At 45.1% G+C, this 19,160-nt stretch overlaps 1 protein-coding gene across 2 annotated transcripts in view; it reads left to right on the top strand.

Annotated features, from left to right (window-relative positions):
- Nucleotides 1–15,285, top strand: part of SYK (spleen associated tyrosine kinase) — a 53,679-nt gene extending 38,394 nt beyond the window's left edge. For both annotated transcript variants that reach the window (XM_054986250.1, XM_054986249.1), the window contains 5 exons: nucleotides 2,096–2,305; nucleotides 11,166–11,352; nucleotides 12,596–12,736; nucleotides 13,054–13,166; nucleotides 14,611–15,285. In XM_054986250.1, coding sequence (XP_054842225.1) covers nucleotides 2,096–2,305; nucleotides 11,166–11,352; nucleotides 12,596–12,736; nucleotides 13,054–13,166; nucleotides 14,611–14,683 — 724 coding nt within the window. In that variant the 3' untranslated portion in view covers nucleotides 14,684–15,285. The remainder of the gene's footprint in view (nucleotides 1–2,095; nucleotides 2,306–11,165; nucleotides 11,353–12,595; nucleotides 12,737–13,053; nucleotides 13,167–14,610) is intronic.
- Nucleotides 15,286–19,160: the final 3,875 nt, after the last annotated feature.

The following is a 19,160-nucleotide window of genomic DNA, read 5'->3' as shown; positions in this document are numbered from 1 at the left end:
TATTCTTTATACTAAATGTTTCAAACCCACACCAATCCGATTGTTGGACTAGGATCTAGGAGACCCAGATTCAAGTTCTGCCTTGCAAGCTTGCTGGGTGACCTTGGGCCACTAATACATTCTCAGCCTAACCTACCTACAGAGTTGTTGAGAGGATAATATGGAGGAGAGAACAATATATGCTGTTTTGGGTCCCACTGGGGAGAAAGGCAGGGTATAAATGAAGTGGTGGTGGTGGAGAGTGCCCTCGAGTCATAGCTGACTTATGGCAACCCCGGTGGGGTTTTCATGACAAGAGACTAGCAGAGGTGGTTTGCCATTGCCTGTCTCTGCAACCCTGGTCTTTGTTGGAGGTCTCTCATTCAATTACTAACCAAGGCCAACCCCTCTTAGCTTCTGAGATCCGATGAGATCAGGCTCACCTGGGCTTTCCAGGTCGGGACGTAAACGAAGTAAAAAGTGAAACAGTTCAAGGCCTCTGTCCAGCAACTGTATTCCATGCATGTTCATTCAGAAGTAAGTCACACAAATCCAGTAGCACTTTCAGGGTATAACTCTGCTTAAGATGGCACTGTTATTCCCTTGGATAGGCATGTTTTCTTTTTTTGGTTTTGTATACAGTCAAACTTGCTTTCATGACCATGTTTTTAGGAAAACAATCTTGATGGAGAACATGAAAGAGAGACCTATTGGATACTTAAAGTATCATGAAACTTTTGGGAAGTTGTGATGGAAAGGAAGGAGAGAAAGTAGTAGTCCTTGTTTTTAATTTCATTCCTTGGTAACGTTTTATGCTGTAGGGAAAGAAAATATTCCCTGGATTATTTTGATAATTGTCTTATGGAAGCGTATAGGGCACAGTGCCTAAGACTAGTTCTAGGAAATGTAGCCACTCTCTCCTGTCAGGGTCCACAACATGGCACCCTTTCAGAGATGGAGTATCGGATAGGTAGAGCCTATGTTCACCATTTCAGTCCAGCCCTACCTGTGTGATACCAAGATCCTTTTCCATGTTCCCTCATCATCAGAAATACTAGTAGCAGCTCCAGTGTTATAGAATTCCTTCCCAGGGAGACATGCTGTGCTTCATCCATGCCAGCCTTTACATGCCAGTTTTGCTTCAAAAAGATTTAGAGGTTTACTGATGAAGGGCTGCTGTGAATTTGGGGGTCATAAATAGGAGTATCTGATTTGAGTTCAGCAACCAGTTTAAAAGCCAGATTTATACCGATCCATCTTAATCTGGTTATGCTGGATTACATGCCAGAACCCCAGATCAGATCCAGGCACCCAGACTCACTGGGTCAGATTATCCTGCTGTAGGCAGCCACTGCAGCAGAGCAGCAACACAGGCAAGAGGGCAGCAGCACTGAGAGGGCAGCAGTGCAAGTAGAGCGAAGCTCCATGCTGCTGCAGGAGAGCAGCCTGAGGCTGGTGGTTGGGGGAAGGAAGCTTCAGGCACAGTGGATTCCCATCTTATTTTGTGTGTGCGTGCGCACACACACACACACACACACACACTCCAAAAAAGCCCCTTCAAGCCACCATCCTCAGATGCTTTTAAAATGTGTGGCTCAACAAGCTCCCCCTCCTTGCTTCACTAAAAGGATTCTCTTGGGATTCTCTGGTTTGCATTGGATTCTTTGATTTGACAATAAGCTTGTAAGGGAGTTTTAATGTCGAACCAGAGAATCGGGGGGGGGGGCACAGTATTTAAAAGCCTTGGAAATGTTTCCTCTCCTCTGTAGGAAACGATGGAGAGTGGCTGAGGGCAGCTTGTTCAGGGGCCTATAGAAATAGACCCTGCAGTCCAATTCTTCTGAAACCCGGCAGGCATTGGATGTGTGTTGGGGGGTGGATGGGATGCACGTCCCTAGTTATAAATGGCTGAGTTATTTCTGCCTATTAGTTTGGTTGCTTTTTTGTTGTTGCTTGATTATATGATATTCTTTTTACTATGGTTTTAGGATTTGTTGCTAGGTGACTTGTGAATCAGTACAAGTTGAAATGTGGAATATAAATACATTAAATATGCCAAAATATACCAATATTTAGAGCATTACAGATAATTATAGTTCCTGGAAATGATTTGCAGGGGTAAGAAAACAGTGGCTGTGAAAATTCTCAAGAATGAAAGTAATGATCCAGCCTTAAAGGATGAACTGCTGAGAGAAGCAAATGTAATGCAGCAACTGGATAACCCATATATAGTCCGGATGATAGGTATATGTGAAGCTGAATCTTGGATGCTGGTAATGGAAATGGCTGAACTTGGCCCCTTGAATAAATATTTAATAAAACACCGGTAAGTTGACCTTCAGTATCCTTCCTTAATTTTTTCAACATTAATAAACAAACTTGATACTATGTAAATTAATCCCTTAAATGAACTCCACAGATATGTAAATTAGATGATATATGAAACATCTGTTGTATTACTAAATATGCACTTACCTTGTTAATAAATGGAAGTTGTCTCAAATTTTGTAGCTAAGTTTGCTTCGAGAACCCTTCCTTATACAAAACTTTCTGTTCAGTAAAACTTCTGAAGTTATTGCTTTTCAAGAAATTTAGCATGATGTCAAAGAATATGTAGGAAGGTTGGTCAAAGCTTATTTGGAAAGGGTTACACAAGCTTTTAAGACCTGCCTTGAGAGTAAGAGCATGCAGTTCGGTATATTCTGTCTGAAAATATATCCAGGAAATATCTTACGGGTATTTTGGTGGTATATTTGAGAATCCCAATTGATACTAGTATTCTCGATATACTGGTAATGCAGTTCCTAGTTAATCCCAAAAATATTTGGATAACCAAAACCTCCATTTGGAGGTTTCCTGGGCAAAAGGAAGGAGACAGAGGCAACTCTCACAAGCAAATGGCATCTTACATTAGGAGGAGTTTTACTGTCTATAAGAGAATTGTCATGATTGGACAGACTGTTGAGCTTCTCCTGATGAGCAATGTGATTCACCTGTGAGTCACCTCTGTCCTCTCACTCCTTTTGCCTTGGAAACCTCCAAAAGGGAGGGGAGAAAGCTTCAGAGCGAGATCTTTTTGGAACATGTGTCTTCTGCTACCTGCTGCTAGGTTGGTTGTGCTGGGATTTTCTGGTTCTGTTGGGTTTGTTTGTTCTTTTGGGGAGGCTTTGGTCAGTGGTTGTGTTAGGCTGTTTTTGCCTGGGTCTTTTGCACTAGAGAAAGCACTGGATTTTTTCCCAATCATCGGAAGCAATGGAGAGTGGCTGGGGGCACCTTGTTCAGCGGTCTGTAGAAGTGGACCCCTTTACCTACTGTACTTGGAGGGTCTTTAGCAGGCAGGCAGCATTATCTTCACTGCAGGTTTGGTGTCCTATGGAATTCCGCATAGGGAATAATGGACCTGAATGTTTTCAGAATTCTGGGGTAGAGGGACAGTTCTGAATACCAAGCTGGTATGGGGAGACCCAAATATTGGGAATACTGATATTTGTGGTCAAGATACCACAAGGTTCTTAAGCTTATTTTCATACGTTAGTGAGAGGTGTTTTACTTAGGAATGTAGTTACAACAATAATATTTCTCCCATTGGTCCAGGAGTGGGTCAGTCAGACTCGTGGGAAGTAGCTCCTCCTCTGGTGCAGGGTCGGATTGGCTTTGCAATTCCAGGTAGGAGGGGCTCTTCCCTGGACCTCCAGTTTTTTCCGGCCCTGCTCTTGCAGGGTTGTGTTTTGGCTTGCTCGTATAGAGCACAGCAATTTCAAAAAAAAAAAAAAGAAGAAGAAGAAGAAGAAGAAGAAGAAGAAGAAGAAGAAGAAGAAGAAGAAGAAGAAGAAGAAGAAGAAGAAGAAGAAGAAGAAGAAGACGACGACGACGACGACGACGACGACGACGACGACGACGACGGAGGGGATGGAGGGGCAAGGGAAAAGGGAAGGGAATCTCCCTCCTAACTTGCGCTCTCCCCCCCCCCCGGATCGAGCCGCAGGGAGCGGCTAGAAAACGGCGCCAAAAGCAGCGCGCGAAAAAAAAAAGCCGCGGGCGCACGGACGCTGCAGGAGGCCGGGGAAACTGCAAACGGCCGCGGCGACGGTGTTGGCCAGCGCGTCCAGCAGCGTTTTTTGCTGGCTCGGCCCGGAAAGCAACCTTGGGTCTCCAGGTGCACGGGCGGCGGCGCTGACAGAGGCACTCCCAGGACTTCGGCAAAGGTAGGGAGCTACGTGCCTGGCGGGGGCCGGAGCGGAATAAGGCGAAACCAGCGTGGCTTTAGCCCCTGGAGCCTGCCTAGAGAAGGTGAAACGGGGGTGCTAGGTGGTCCCTTTTCCCCCTGTTTTTTCCTTTGGGGTTTTTTTCGCTTTTCTCTAATGGCTAGCCCCCCCCCCTCCTTCCCCCGTGCCCTTGATTGATCTCCCTCTCATCAGCCGCCATTTTGTGTTCTCCCCTAGGCGGGAAGATTTTGGCGGGAATGGCCACCAAGGCAGGGCAGAGCGAAGAGGGGACAGCAGAGGGACCCTTAAGCAGCTTGGAGTCTCCTAGCTCACCCTTTTCCCCTCAATCAGAGCAAGGTCCCAGTGGAATGAACCAGGAGAGCAATATGGATCTGAAAGACCAGGAGACGAAAGCAAGTATGCTAACCTGGATGAGGGGTGAAATGAGAAAGGAACTCAGAGCAGTAGTGCAGGAGTTCAGGGCTCAGCACGTCTCAGAGTCATCTAAAGGGAGCCAGAGGCACCTTTCCCACAAGGGCAAGAGACATGCGAAGCCCGCTTCCCTTCACAGGTCCAAGAGGAGGAGGAAGGAGAAGGAATGGACAGAGGAATCATCCAGCCAGTCTGGAGACATTGATTCAGGCTCTGAAGCATCGGGTCTAGAAACAAACTCCGAAGAAGAACTATCAGAGGAAGAGGAAGACCCTATGACCTCTACACAGCTCAGGCTGTTCCCACAGGATCTATACTCTAGATTATTGCCAAAGGTCCTGAGGACGCTGGAAATCACCCAGAAGGAAGTGGGGAAAGAGGATACAGACCAATCCTACCCACAGGGCAGTGAAAAGGTTCTCCCCAAAGTAGGACAGCCGCAGACGGGGGTGCCATTGCCAGCTATGTTTCACTGCATCCTTAAGGCAGAATGGGATAACCCAGCTAAACCAAAGGCCTTACAGTCAGTGTTCAATAAATTCTATAGACTGGGACCAGATGCAACAAGAAAGATCAAGTTACCTGCAGTGGACGACCCGATCTCCAGCCTGGCCACCACATCAGTACTACCTATGGATGCAGAGGGCATGCCTAAAGATCCATCCGATAAAAAGATTGAGCAGGCACTACGCAGGAACTTCGAGGCGTCTGCAGCATCATTGAGAGCCTCCACCACGGGTTCACTGTTTGCCAGAGCAGCGTTCACTTGGGCGTCAGAACTAGCGGATGCAGGCAAGGAGATACCACGGAAATTCAGGAATGTGGTCAAGAAATTAGCCCTGTCCACGGCCTTCATGGCAGATTCCTCAATGGACTCTTTCCAGATGACCTCGAGGGCCATGGGTTTCAACGTGACAGCAAGACGCAACACGTGGCTCAGGAACTGGGACGTGGACCCACCGGCACGCAACAAAGTGGCGGCGATACCCTTCTCAGGGACAAAGTTGTTTGGAGAGGCACTGGATAAATTTCTAGTGGAAGACACTGAGAAGAAAAAGGTCCTGCCCTCCAAGAAACGCGATTTCAAGGGCAAGAGCAAGCAGGCTTTTCGAGACCCCAAGCGTTCCTTTCGATCCAGTGGTGACAGAACATTCAAAGGCCGGTGGCAAACAAAACCAAGGAGTGACAACAAACACTTCGGTTTCAGAAGACAGAGCCAACAGTCAAAGGGCCAGAAGAAAGGAAATCAGGCATGACTATCTGGAGGGGAAAGAGTCCATCCCAATTGGGGGAAGATTGCAACACTTTGCAGTTCAATGGACAAGATCAATATCAGACAAGTGGGTACTGGAAACAGTATCCAAGGGATACACTTTGGAGTTCGAAAGACAACCGCCCTCGAGACTACTTACGCTGCCGAGACATCAAATGGAATCGAAACATCTCAAGATTCTCGGAGCCATTCGCCATCTAGTAGAGATAAGAGCAATAGAGCCAGTCCCGAAACACCTACGGAATCGGGGTGTCTATTCGGTATTCTTTATCGTACCAAAGAAAAACGGAGAGGTAAGAGCTATACTGGACTTACGATGGCTCAACCGGTACATAAAGCGCCGCAAGTTCAAGATGGAAACCCTGAAGACAACAGTAGGAGCTATCCGGAAGGAGGACTTCCTGACCTCGATCGATCTTTCAGAGGCATACCTTCACATACCGATACGACAGTCTCACCGCAAATACCTCAGATTCGCATACAATGGAGACCATTCCCAATACAGGGCGCTACCGTTCGGGTTGAAGTCTTCACCGAGGGTGTTCACCAAGGTGTTGGTGACATTGGTAGCAGTGCTCCGGGTCCAAGGGATTGCCCTGTCTCCATACCTGGACGACCTGCTGATAAAGGCTCCCTCATTACCTGCGGGAAGGACAGCGACACAGGAAACGACCCGGTGCCTTCAGGAGCATGGGTTTGTGATCAACTGGAAGAAAAGTTGCATCATCCCTACACAAAGAATCAATCACCTGGGAGTGTTCATAGATACAACAAGGGACAGAGCCTTCTTGTCCGAAGAGAGACAACAAAAGATTTCCACGATGATAAAGGCGATACAAAGCAGAAAGAAAGTGGAAGTTATGTTTCTAGCGAAACTGCTCGGCATGATGGTGTCATGCCAGGACATTGTGAGCTGGTCTCGCTTCCACACTCGCCCGCTCCAAACCTTTCTACGTCCTTTCCAGAAAGTCATAACTCACAAACAAAGGAAGTGGGTGACAATAACAGAGTCCCTCAGGGTGGAGCTGAATTGGTGGACGGAGCCTGCCAGGTTCAGCGACGGCGTGCCGCTCAGAGAACCAAAGAGATCCATCGTGACTACAGATGCGAGTCTGTCGGGATGGGGCGCTTATATGACAGGCAGGATGTGCCAGGGTACCTGGACAAAGGAAGAAAGGAACCAAAGCATAAACTTGTTAGAGCTGAGAGCCATCAAGTACGGACTATGGGAGTTGCAGGAGGATCTGCTACATCAACATGTGCTGATAAGAACGGACAACATGACGGCAAAGGCCTACATAAACAGGCAAGGAGGGACCAGGTCTCCAAGATTGAGCAGAGAGACAGAGGAGATTTTCCAATGGGTGGAGTCGCATCTCCTGTCCATAAAGGCAGTGCATCTAGCGGGGAAACAGAACATAGTGGCAGACTGGCTGAGCCGAAATTCAGTGGACCAAGCAGAGTGGAGACTGCACGATCAAGTATTCAGACAGATATGCTGGAGATGGGGGACGCCGGAAGTGGATCTATTCGCGACGGCATCAAACAGGCAGGTCACAAAGTTCTTCGCCAGGTGGGAGGAAAAGGCAGCCATCGGAACCGATGCCTTAAGCGAGGACTGGCCTCGTGCCCTGCTTTATGCTTTTCCACCGGTCAGCATTCTCAGCAGAGTGGTACAGAAGATCGTGGAACAAGAGGCGGAGGTGATCTTGGTGGCCCCTTACTGGCCACGGAGACCGTGGTTTCAAGAGGTCATGAGACTATTCGACGACAGACCCATGGGAACTGCCCCACAGGTCAGACCTGCTGAAACAAGGAGATATACTACACCCAGACCCGACGTCATTAAGACTGACAGCTTGGCGGTTGAGTTCGACCAACTGAAGAGGTGTGGCTACGCCGAGGAGGTGATAAAGACCATGTTGGCCTCCAGGAAGGACTCAACTAACAAGAGCTATGACAGGACTTGGCAGGTGTTCTCCAGTTGGTGCATGGAACGGAAACGTACTGCTCTGACTGCATCCATCAAGGACATTTTGCTTTTCTTACAAGAGGGGTTGGATAAGGGACTAAGCACTAGTACCCTAAAGAGACAACTGGCAGCCATCTCAGCTGTGAGGGGATCTAGGAAAGGGGGCTCCCTCAATAAACACCCTCACATAAAACATTTTATACGGGGAACTATGCTCTTAAATCCTCCACAAGTACATAGGTTCCCTACCTGGAATCTGAATGTAGTGCTTTCTGCACTTACGAAGGAACCGTTTGAGCCCATGGCGCTCTGTCCCCTTAGAGAGCTCACTCTAAAGACCATTTTTCTAGTGGGACTAACGTCCGCTAGAAGGGTATCGGAGATACGGGCACTGTCTGTGAATAGGGAACTTTGTATTTTCCATGCTGACAGGGTAGTCCTGAGGCCCGATCCGACCTTTATTCCAAAGGTGAACTCCGAGTTTCACAGGGGTGAGGACATAGTGTTGCCTTCTTTTTGTCCTAATCCTACTCATAGCAAGGAGAGGGAGTGGCATAAATTGGATGTTCGGAGGGCCCTGAGCTATTACATTGACAGGACTAAGACTAGCCGTAAGGTGGAGAAATTGTTCGTCTCCTTTAGGAAGAGTTCTTTAGGGGAACAAGTGTCGACTGCAACCCTGAGTAGATGGATTCGGGACTGTATTGTTCTGGCCTATAGGACAAGTAAGAGGTCCCCTCCTGAGGGGATTACTGCCCATTCAGTAAGGGGAGCTGCTGCGTCAGCGGCATATAGGGCTTTTCCAACACTGGAAAAGATATGCAAGGCGGCTACCTGGAAATCGGTGCACACTTTCACCAAACACTACAAGGTAGATCAGCTGGCCTCCGCAGAAGCGGCCTTTGGGAGGAGAGTGCTACAGCACGTCCTGGAGGCCTAGAGTAGGAAATTACCCACCCGGTAGTTCACTGCTGCACATATGTCCCACGAGTCTGACTGACCCACTCCTGGACCAATGGGAGAATGGAAGATTTGTGTTCACTCACCGTGAAGCTTCCTTTCTCCGTGGTCCAGGAGTGGGTCAGTCAATACCCACCCAGTAGTTGTTAGATTGGGAGGGGGTATCCTAACGGATGTAGTTGGATAGTTTGGTTAGGAAGTTTTTGTCAAGTTTATACATGTTATCAGTATGTTATGAGCAGGTTACAAGATGGAAGGTGGCTTCTGTGGTGTACTGCATGGAGATAATGGGCTTGGAAAAGAACTGGAGGTCCAGGGAAGAGCCCCTCCTACCTGGAATTGCAAAGCCAATCCGACCCTGCACCAGAGGAGGAGCTACTTCCCACGAGTCTGACTGACCCACTCCTGGACCACGGAGAAAGGAAGCTTCACGGTGAGTGAACACAAATCTTCCATTCTTCAGGAAGTTTCCTTTTCTTTGTTTTGTTTTTAGTGTATACCCCTACTTGGGATGCTGCTGCTTCATACAGCCTGCTTTCCCATCCTAAGCTTTTAAGCCTTCATTCTTGCCAGAAGCCCATCTTCTTGAGTTTAGTAATTCACAACTGTGTTTCCTACATAGATGTCTGTGATGGACTGTGCTTAACAGCAGGTTTCCGCAGTGCAGCAAAATCAGAGCTGTGAGGGGAAGGGTTACTATTCCCTAGAAAGGAGAGCTTGAGTGACAGGCTGCTGCCTCTTCTCTGATTGGTCAGCACCGGCTGAAAAAAAAAGGAACTATCTGAGGAGTAGAGGGGTTTTTTACTTGTATTCCATACCAGAGTTTCTGTCAGTTATAACCTGTCTGAAGGCAGTCAGTTGGTTTCTGACAAAATTTGGAGTCAGGGAGTCTGACAAGAAAAGTCAGACAGGTTCATCTTTAGATGGAAGGGAGAAGACTCCTTTTCCCTAACTGTAGTAGTACTATTCTGAGGAAGACTTCTATCTAAGAATTCAAAGTGTAAGCATCAGCATAAGCTGCTTTATACAGAGAACTGAGAGTATGTTTGGGGAGAGAGTGATTGGGTAGTGTGTTGAGACTCCCTTTCAAGCCCAAAAGAAGAGGGATTATATCTTCTGAGGAGAAGAAGAATTCCTTTCTAGTTTCAAAGAGGTGTTGGCTCTAAGGAGGACCCTGGGTCTTTTGTGAAGAGGAAACAGTTTTAAACAACTCAGGAAATAGAAATACCTTCTAGTTTCAGGAAAGAAACAAGTTAGGTGAACAAAGAAAGTGACTAACTCCAGAAAACCTGAACTGTCATAGGAAACTTCATGAAGAAACATTATTGCTGTAACTACATTCCTAAGTAAAACACCTCTCACTAATGTATGAAAATAAGCTTAAGAATACTATTTTGCCTGCTATACAAAGTGTATTCTATAATATCAACAAAATTTTATTTCTGCACTTCCATCCCCTGACTACACTTACTCAATCCCTGCCTTTTAAATAAAGTTATTATTTCATTTTTAATGTTATACAGTCTCTAGTGCCATTTCCAAGCACAAAAGGAAGAGGGCTCCTGCTCTTCCCCAATCAAGTTCCCAGGCTGGGTTAAAAGCCAAAATTATATCTGTATGTTAGGGTGGGACAAACAGACTTTCTAAACCACAAATGTTAGTAAGTTACTTGGGGCAGCACAGTCAAAGCAAAACTGAATTTTAGGTGAGTAAATCTGCCTCACAGTGGGGAGAGTGAAGGCGGGGGGGGTCCATCATAACATGCTTTCCATGTAGAAAACTGTACGAGCGCACATTTTTCTATTTTGCCATGGTAGAAACAAACTACGTTATAGAGATGGCCTTGAGGTTTAACTAAACAGAAAAAAACCCACAATATTAGGGAAAGACAGATATGCCATTCTTCACTTCTCCGTGCTGTCATTGTTACTCATTTTCATTACTTTTATTGATAATTGATTTGTTTTCTTTATGTATTTTATACAATTATTACTCAATTTAGACCTACAAGCTGATGCCAATTGCTGATTGATTGGAGAATTTTGTTGGGGCAGGTTTTTCTGCTGGACTGAGTGGTGGCTTCAAGAACCAGTGAAAATGCTAAGCAGGGGGCAGACAGAATGCAAAAACCATAACCCAAACAAATGGTGCTTCTAGGGACCAAGGAGCAGGTCTGTGGGGGAAAAAATTCACCTTCCCGGAAGTAGCTCCCAAACCATCACCTGGTGCCAGATAATGAGAAGACTTCTTATAGACTGGTATATTTGTGCTAAGTATGTAGAGAAAATGCAGTAGATATTGTTAAAGGGCCAGATATATATATATATATAAATATATATTTTAGAGATGTTACAGAAAAGAATATAACAGAACTGATCCATCAAGTTTCCATGGGGATGAAATACTTGGAGGAAAACAACTTTGTGCACAGAGATTTGGCAGCAAGGAATGTGTTACTGGTTACACAACATTATGCCAAAATCAGCGACTTTGGACTTTCAAAAGCTCTTGGCTCTAATGATTATTACAAGGTAATAACTCGCATCTAGATCAGAATTTCTCATCTCAAGATCAGAGATCTTGTGTAGCCTTTATTGCAATTCTATAAGGGTTCTAAGATACAACTTTTAAATAGGGCTTTTAGAACTCTTTGATGCTTTTACAAATTTCTTGAAACTTTAGAGTAAGGCTCTGTTGAATGGATTTGTTTATCTGCTGGCTGTTACAATTATTTCCTGGTTTAAATGGCTAGTCTTGTGGCCCATCTTGGGTTCCTGTAGTCTGGGAGAAATAAAGAAAAAATGCAGGTCTGCTCCAGATCTCCAGAGGATCTTCTCCAGCACCTTCATATAGATGCTAAAAATTGGGGACAAGATCAAACCCTGCAATTACACCATAAGCTAATGGCCATGTAGCAGAGCAGAAGTCCACAAGGAACACTGACTGGTACTTGCAGGGCTCATTTTGAGAGGGAACGCGCAGGAACGCAGTTCTGGTAGTTCTCCAAAGAGACCACATGTCAGGTGGCCCCACCCACCTGATTTTTGGCCATTTGGGGCCCATTTTGGCCTGGATTTGGCCCCAAATGTCCAGGATCGGGTCTAAAACAGCCTGGATTGGTCCTAAAATGGATCGGGCCTCTGACGGGTGGTGGATCACTCCCGCTCAGCAGTGGCCCAATTCTGACCATTTTGGGCCCCTTTTCGGCCATTTTCAGCCCCTTTTTGCCATTTTGGGCCCAATTTCAGCCCTGAATGGCCAGGATTGGGTCCAAAACAGCCAGGATAGGTTATATCAGAGAGTGTGGCATATGTAAATCAGTTATGCTAATGACACACTTCTGGCAATGGCAAGGGGTGTGGTTTATACTAATGAGTTATGCTAATGAGTTCCTGCAGCTCTTTTTCCACAAAATGACCCCTGGGTACTTGTATGCCAGAAAACAAAAGCAATATAATATTGAGCCTCCCAGATTCAATTTTACAAGACAGGACAGAAAGATACCATGTTTGATGGTATCAAAAATGGATGCGGACAAAGAGGAACACACTTCCTTTCTCTTGACAGGCATAGATCATAAAAGAGGGCAACCAGGGCAGTTTCTGTGTCATTGAGCCCACCCATCCTCCTCCCCATCTCTTTAACAGCAGCATTCAGTAGATCTATGGATTGTTTCTTTAAGTTTTCAGGAAACAGTAGACTTTTTCCAAATATATAGAAATGGGTTATTTTATAGGGCTAATGTTGTCATCTTTTATTTTGGGATAATCGCAGGCAGAACATTATGGGAAATGGCCTGTCAAGTGGTATGCTCCAGAATGTATGAATTTCTTCAAATTTTCTAGCAAGAGCGATGTTTGGAGCTTTGGTGTGTTAATGTGGGAAGCTTTTTCCTATGGGCAAAAGCCATACAAGGTGAGTATCTTCATTAAATTTCCCTTTATAATTCCAAAGCGCACACTTAAAACTGAAAATAATGGGAACAATCCTAAGGAGGTCTGCTCAGAAGTAAGTATCATTTTGTTCAATGGAGGCATTTAACTCTCCAAAAAGTGTTTTTAGGATTGCAGCCATAATCTAGTTTGGCAAGAAATTAATCACCAAGGAAGGTAATCTAAAATTGTTGGTTATAGTGGAGATAAAATTAACCAGAACTTGTGATGTTTGTATTTCTTCTCAGGCCAAAAATATCATTCTGAATCCTGGGTCTATAACAGATTTATCTGTTGCAGGGCATGAAAGGAGGAGATGTTGCTCAGCTGATTGAAAGAGGAGAGCGAATGGAACGTCCACCAGCTTGCCCAGTTGAGGTCTATGATTTAATGAAATTGTGTTGGACATATAAGTGAGTATAATCTATATTTTCTGATAAAACAATGTCTTGTTGGATTACAGCCAAGGTTCAGTCATTATTTTTTTCTTCCCAGTCTGTTTAAAACTTTATTTTAGGATTTTATGTAGTTGCCTTGTGGACTCTTCTCAATCCAAAAGACAGAATAAAAATTGAATAAATGATTGTTCAGCTCCTTATCACAACAATTTTGTGATTAATGCTCAGTGCCAAAATGAGACATGAATGAGTGGGATCAAGGTTTCCGAAATGACTTCTCCGCATCTCAATAACCAGCATTTACCACTAAGCAATAGATGCTGATTAACAGTGTATAGAATTTAGCATTTCTGTAGCAGAACACCAGACCCCAAAGGCCTTTGAAAACCAATTCAAGCATGCCTTTTAAATATAGATATGTTTTTTAAAATTCAAAACCAATTTTGATGGACGATGAAAAATTTAAAATTCAGCATCTTCCACCGGAAAAGGTACAACAATATTCTTCCTGCTATTAGCACAGCTGATGAACAGGAACCTATTCTTTTAAAGAAGTTGCCCTGGAACTCTTCTTATAGGTTCACAAAAGGTTTACCAGTGTGACTGCAGCCATACATTGGCTCTGTTGGCTACCTGGAACAGAACTGTTTTGGTCAGAGTTCTTAAAGGGATATAGAAGAACTCCCAGATAAATAGCATACTTTTGCATGAATGGCACATGGGTTCTTAGTACAGATGAACCCTTTTGTCAAGTGTTCCTTGACACGCTTGGAGAAAGTGTGTAAATGCCTTAGAATTTGCATAAAGCAGAAATACTCCACCCCTGTTGAATCTTCTTCCACTCTCACTCATGGACTGGGTGGCAGACCAAGAACTTGTTGATGCTTACCAAACTCACAAGGAGTTCCAGCTCCTGGACGACATTCTCTTGTACCTTTCCTTTGTAGACAGAGCATTGTCATCTTGCTTCAACTGCCAACTTCTTTCCCATTTTCTTCTTGCTGAGGAAGGGCTTTAGGAAGGAAGGTGGAACAGTAGCTCCTTCCACATTGACAATTTGTTCAAGACCTATAGCTGGTTCCCTTCAGTAATTCCTGGATGTGGCTGACACTGCTGATGATTTAGTCCCCCCCGCTTTCTGTTTTATATTACACAGCACACTTTGAGCATTACGGTCAGAATCCTTTTACTTGTCCCCAAAATGTGTCATTCCACTGTATAACTTTGCCTAGCAGTTGATTCTGTTATTGGAAATGTTAATTTGAGTGATAACGAGACTCACTGCTGCATAGTCAATGAATAACAGGCCCTGAAAATACCGGTCAATAAATGCTAGTGTTAAGAACATAATCAGTAAAAAGTGGAAACAGCTTCAGCCTATGCTAGCAAGAAACCAGGCCTGAAGTGAAAAGGGCAAAAGCAGAAAGTCCTTACAAAAATATTTGTGTTTCTTTTGCAGTGTTGATGATCGGCCAGGATTTTCGACAGTGGAGCGCAGGCTGCGCCAGTACCACTATGAAATTGCACAGTGAGAGTATTGTGACTCATATTAATGGGTTGTGAAAGAAGACACCACAGAGGCAGATAGCAGCATGAGAGTTCGTCTTTCAAAACTACTCTCCTGACGGTGTTGCTCTCCAGCAGGGAGAGCAGCAGCAGCAACAAAGCTTTGCTCGGAACCACCTTTGCTTTGGCTGTTTTTCAGAGCATTTTTCACATCAATGGTGTCTTTAAAAGTATGATGCTAGGTGGTCTTTGGTCATTTGTTACATTTTTATCCTCTTGATTTTGGACTGGTACAGATTTTATTGGGGACTGGAATAATTGTTTTGTTATTTGCTGACACCAAGCACTTTTCCTGCTTTTAGTAGAGTTTCTATAGTAGTATCAGACCTTCACAGTGTTAAATGTTAAGAAACATAATTACTGCCACTTTCAGAGACTTTCTTCAAGGTTTCCCAAGCAGGGGTTGCTTTTGAACCAGAACTGAGCCCATAATCTCTTCTAAATAAGGACCAAACTTGATGAGATGTCAAGTTGTGCCAGTTCAGATTGTGGCTGTGTGGGACAAGAAGAAACAAACTATGTAACTATTCTTCCCTTATGGTCCAAAATTACATTTTGCTATTTTTTATATTTCTCACTTGTGTGTGGGGGGGGGGAGTAGTTCTGACTAATGAGGCCATAAGAGAGGCATTGCCCATTCTGGCTGTCAGTGGGTGAGGTGTGCAATCGGTTCGTCACTGGCTTCGGCTAATTTTTTTTAATGCTTAAGCCACCCCTTTTGCAGTTGTAACATTTCACCACTGCCAGGAGCAGACCTGCCCACAAAACAAGCATAAGAATCTGACAAATATGGACTCTCATGATCTCCATCATCACATTTTCAGTCCACCAATTTTTGCCCCTTGTGCTAGTGATGTCAGACCAAAGCTGCAGATACATGGACACCAGCACAGAGCTATATTACCTATGCTTCTCTGGGTTTTGCAGCACGTGGCCTTAGTAGACTTGAATTTGTATTCAGCAGGCAGAGCTGAGTATAGGATAGTGGTGTAACAATTTATAACCCTATTAGCAACAAAGCCAGTTGTGGGGAAAATACAATGGGCTATAGAAGGGGAGGCCTCCTCTGCACCTGATCCCGGACAGGTGAAGGGGAGGTGGGCATTGCCACTTGGTCCGCTCCTGGTCCCGGCGGGTGAATGGAGGGGCAGGCATTGCCACCTGCTCCACTCCTGATGCCAGCCGGGTGAAGAGGGGTGGGCATTGTCACCTGTCCGCTCCTGGTCCTGATGGGTGAAGGTGGGGGTGGGCAGTGCCACCTGCTCCACTCCTAATGCCAGCCGGGTAAAGAGGGGTGGGCATTGCCACCTGTCCACTCCTGGTCCTGATGGGTGAAGGTGGGGGTGGGCAGTGCCACCTGATCCACTCCTAATGCCAGCCGGGTGAAGAGGCGGGCATTGCCACCTACTCCGCACCTGATCCCAGCCAGGTGAAGGGGGCGGTCATTGCCACCTGCTCCTCTCCTGATCCTGGCCAGGTGAAGGCAGGGGGGCGGCCATTACTGCCTGTTCCATGCCTGATCTCAGCCAGATGAAGGGGTGTGTGCATTGCCTTCTGCTCAGCACCTGATCCTGGCCAGATGGAGGTGGGCATTGACACCTGCTCCACTCCTGATCCCGGCTGGGTGAAGGGAGGGGCAAGTAATGCCACCGGCTCCATGCCTGATTCAGCTGCGTGAAGGAGGAGGGCATTGCTGCCTGTTCCATGCCTGATCCTGGCTGGGTGAAGGGGGAGTGGGCCTTGCCACATGCCCCGCGCCTGATTCCAGCAGGGTGAGGGGGTGGTGGGCATTGCCACCTGCTCCGCTCCTGATCCTGGCTGGGTAAAAGGGGGAGTGGGCATTGCCTCCTGCTCCGTGCCAGATCCTGGTCTGGGCTTCCCACTGTGACAGCATCCTCTGGAGGTGCACGAGGATAAGAAGTAAGTTGTTGTCAGTATGGTTTGCCTTTTATATAATAGGATTTGACAAATTTATCTCTCGCATTTAGCTGTATTTCCTTACTATTACATTTTCCTTTCTTTTGGGTCCCATATTACATTTGTCCTCCAAGGGGGAGGACAAATGTTCCATAGAGGAACAAACATGGGAATGTCATGTCAAAATAACAAGCTCCATATAACAAGTTTTCACTTAACACTTTCCAACATGTTTCTTAATTAGAATAATTCCAATACACTTTTACAGCAGAAGCTGAATAAATTCTCATAAAATATCAGCTGAGTTTCCCATGCCAGTAGAGTGTTTTCTATATGTCTCTCCTTATTTTCACATTTCTAAAAGAAAAAAACTTGCGGAAGCGGAAGGTAATTTTTTCACAACTAGACTTAAAAGAGCTCAGCAGGTCTCTGATACTTTTGACAACTACCTGGAACACAGAACAATATGCGCACTATGATGTCTACTGTCTTTCTCCTTGGATGACCTAATACCAACATCTTTTTGCCCTTCTACCTATCCTTAGGCAGAGGTCACTAGTTCTGTTATGTTCTAATGCCCAATATAAAGGGAAGCTTAATCACAGAGAAACAGACTAATGCGAAGAAAGTTGAAACTCTTTTAATGTGCTTTAAACAATACAGTGATAATGAGTTCAGCTTATAAAGCTATGTGCATCAAGTTAAAGAATGTCTAGTGGATTTCTAATCTACCCTTTCTCCAAGGAGCAAAAGTCAGCATAAAAGGTTTTCCTTTCCCCATTTTATCCCCTGAACAACTGAGGTAGGATAGGTTGAGAGCGTATGCCAGGAGCGTATGCCTGGCCCAAATTCACCCAGAGAGATTCATAGCAGAGCAGGGATTTGAACTTGGTCTCCCTGCTCCTAATCAAACTGCTATGTTACCCTTGCTCAGATTCTGCCTAGCCTAAATTCTACAGGGCTCTTGTGTAAGAGCAAGGGTTAAACTGGCTCTTTTGTTGGCTGGCCTTTATCAGGTTTGGGGGACCAGGATGGACAAGCTTCTTGTCCAATGAGATACCAGAGACTTCTCTCCTAGAAATTAGCCTAGTTCTATCTTACGATTATTCCAAGGCTGGGGAGACAGGGTTTATTCATGACATGGACATTGTCTGAAGGAGCTGCTGTTGATGCTGCCCAAATAAGTTTCCACTTCAGACGTTCTACAGAACAGCCACACAGGAAGCATGAGTGACTCATATTTCTTCTTTTTATGCTTCTGACAATTGCACAAAAAGGGGCGATGGGTGTTCTCCTGATATAAAAACAGCTTATATTTCCCTAGCAGGGAAGTGAGAATCTCATCCAGAAGGCCTGGTCCAAAACAAAGGACTAGGCACTTTGTATGACCTTAAGATCTCAGTTGATTGAATTTCAGGGTTTTATTACAAAAACAAGTGCAAGTATCTCTGCCTGTTCAGCCATTACTGATGCCCTTGTCTTTCATGTTATGTTACATGCAAAAGATGAGAAGTGTGACACTTATGGCAAATGACAAGAGGTGGCATCTGCTTCCTGATGTTTCACAGTTTGGTGTAGCGGTTAAGAGCAGTGGGTCTCTAATCTGGAGAACTGGGTTTGATTCCCCACTCCTCCCCTTGAAACCAGCTGGGTGACCTTGGGTCAGTCACAACTCTCCTAGAGCTCTCTCAGCCCCACCTACCTCACAAGGTGATTATTGTGAGGAAAATAAAAACACACTTTGTAAGCTGCTTTGAGTGGACATTAAGTTGTCCTGAAGGGCGGTGTATAAATCAACTGTTATTATCTCCAAAGGTTGAGTTCTGGGCTTTGTTACCCTGAACAGCCATATGGGAGTCATCATTCTATATTCAGTTGATATACTGTACACAATGATCAGCAACTAGCTTTATTATTGCTGTCTGGATCCTGTTTCAAAATCACGCACAAAAATGTCCTAGTGTTTCAGGAATGGATAGTCACTGTCAGTGGAGAAGGATAAGGCTGGGCACCTCTTGGCACAAAGAGCACATGCAGGCAAGGATAAACACATGGAAGTGCTGGCCGAGTTTGGAGCAAGGGTGAACCTGTGCGTGAACAGGCAGCCACTATTGTCTACCTAGCACAGCCTCTCCCTGGGATACTTAGCTTATTGAAATAACCAATGATGTTGATCAGCCATTTAGATAAATAAAACTAGTGGAACCTGTACATGTTTCTTGTGTATTTATTTGGGGGGTGCTGAAACAAGTCAGTCCCGTTTCCCCCCCTTAGGCTCATATTCTTTATTTGTCAGAACACAAGTGTCTTTGAGTTAAAAACTCAAGATTAAATTATGAAATAGACTCTTAGAAAACTACTGCTCTACCTTTTCTGATTCCAGGCCTACGAAAAAGGAAGGTTGTTAAAGTCACAGTTGCCAATATCTAAATTAATTATTTTGATAAATAAGCAGCACCCATTGTATATTCATTGTCAGTAACATAACTGCCTTTAATGTACTAATTGCAACTCTGCCAAGTAAAA

Source organism: Eublepharis macularius, chromosome 8 (genome assembly GCF_028583425.1).
Source record: "Eublepharis macularius isolate TG4126 chromosome 8, MPM_Emac_v1.0, whole genome shotgun sequence".
Classification (NCBI taxonomy): Eukaryota; Metazoa; Chordata; class Lepidosauria; order Squamata; family Eublepharidae; genus Eublepharis; species Eublepharis macularius.
The sequence above is the reverse complement of the archived record's forward strand: the minus strand, read 5'-3'. Positions and strand labels throughout refer to the sequence as shown.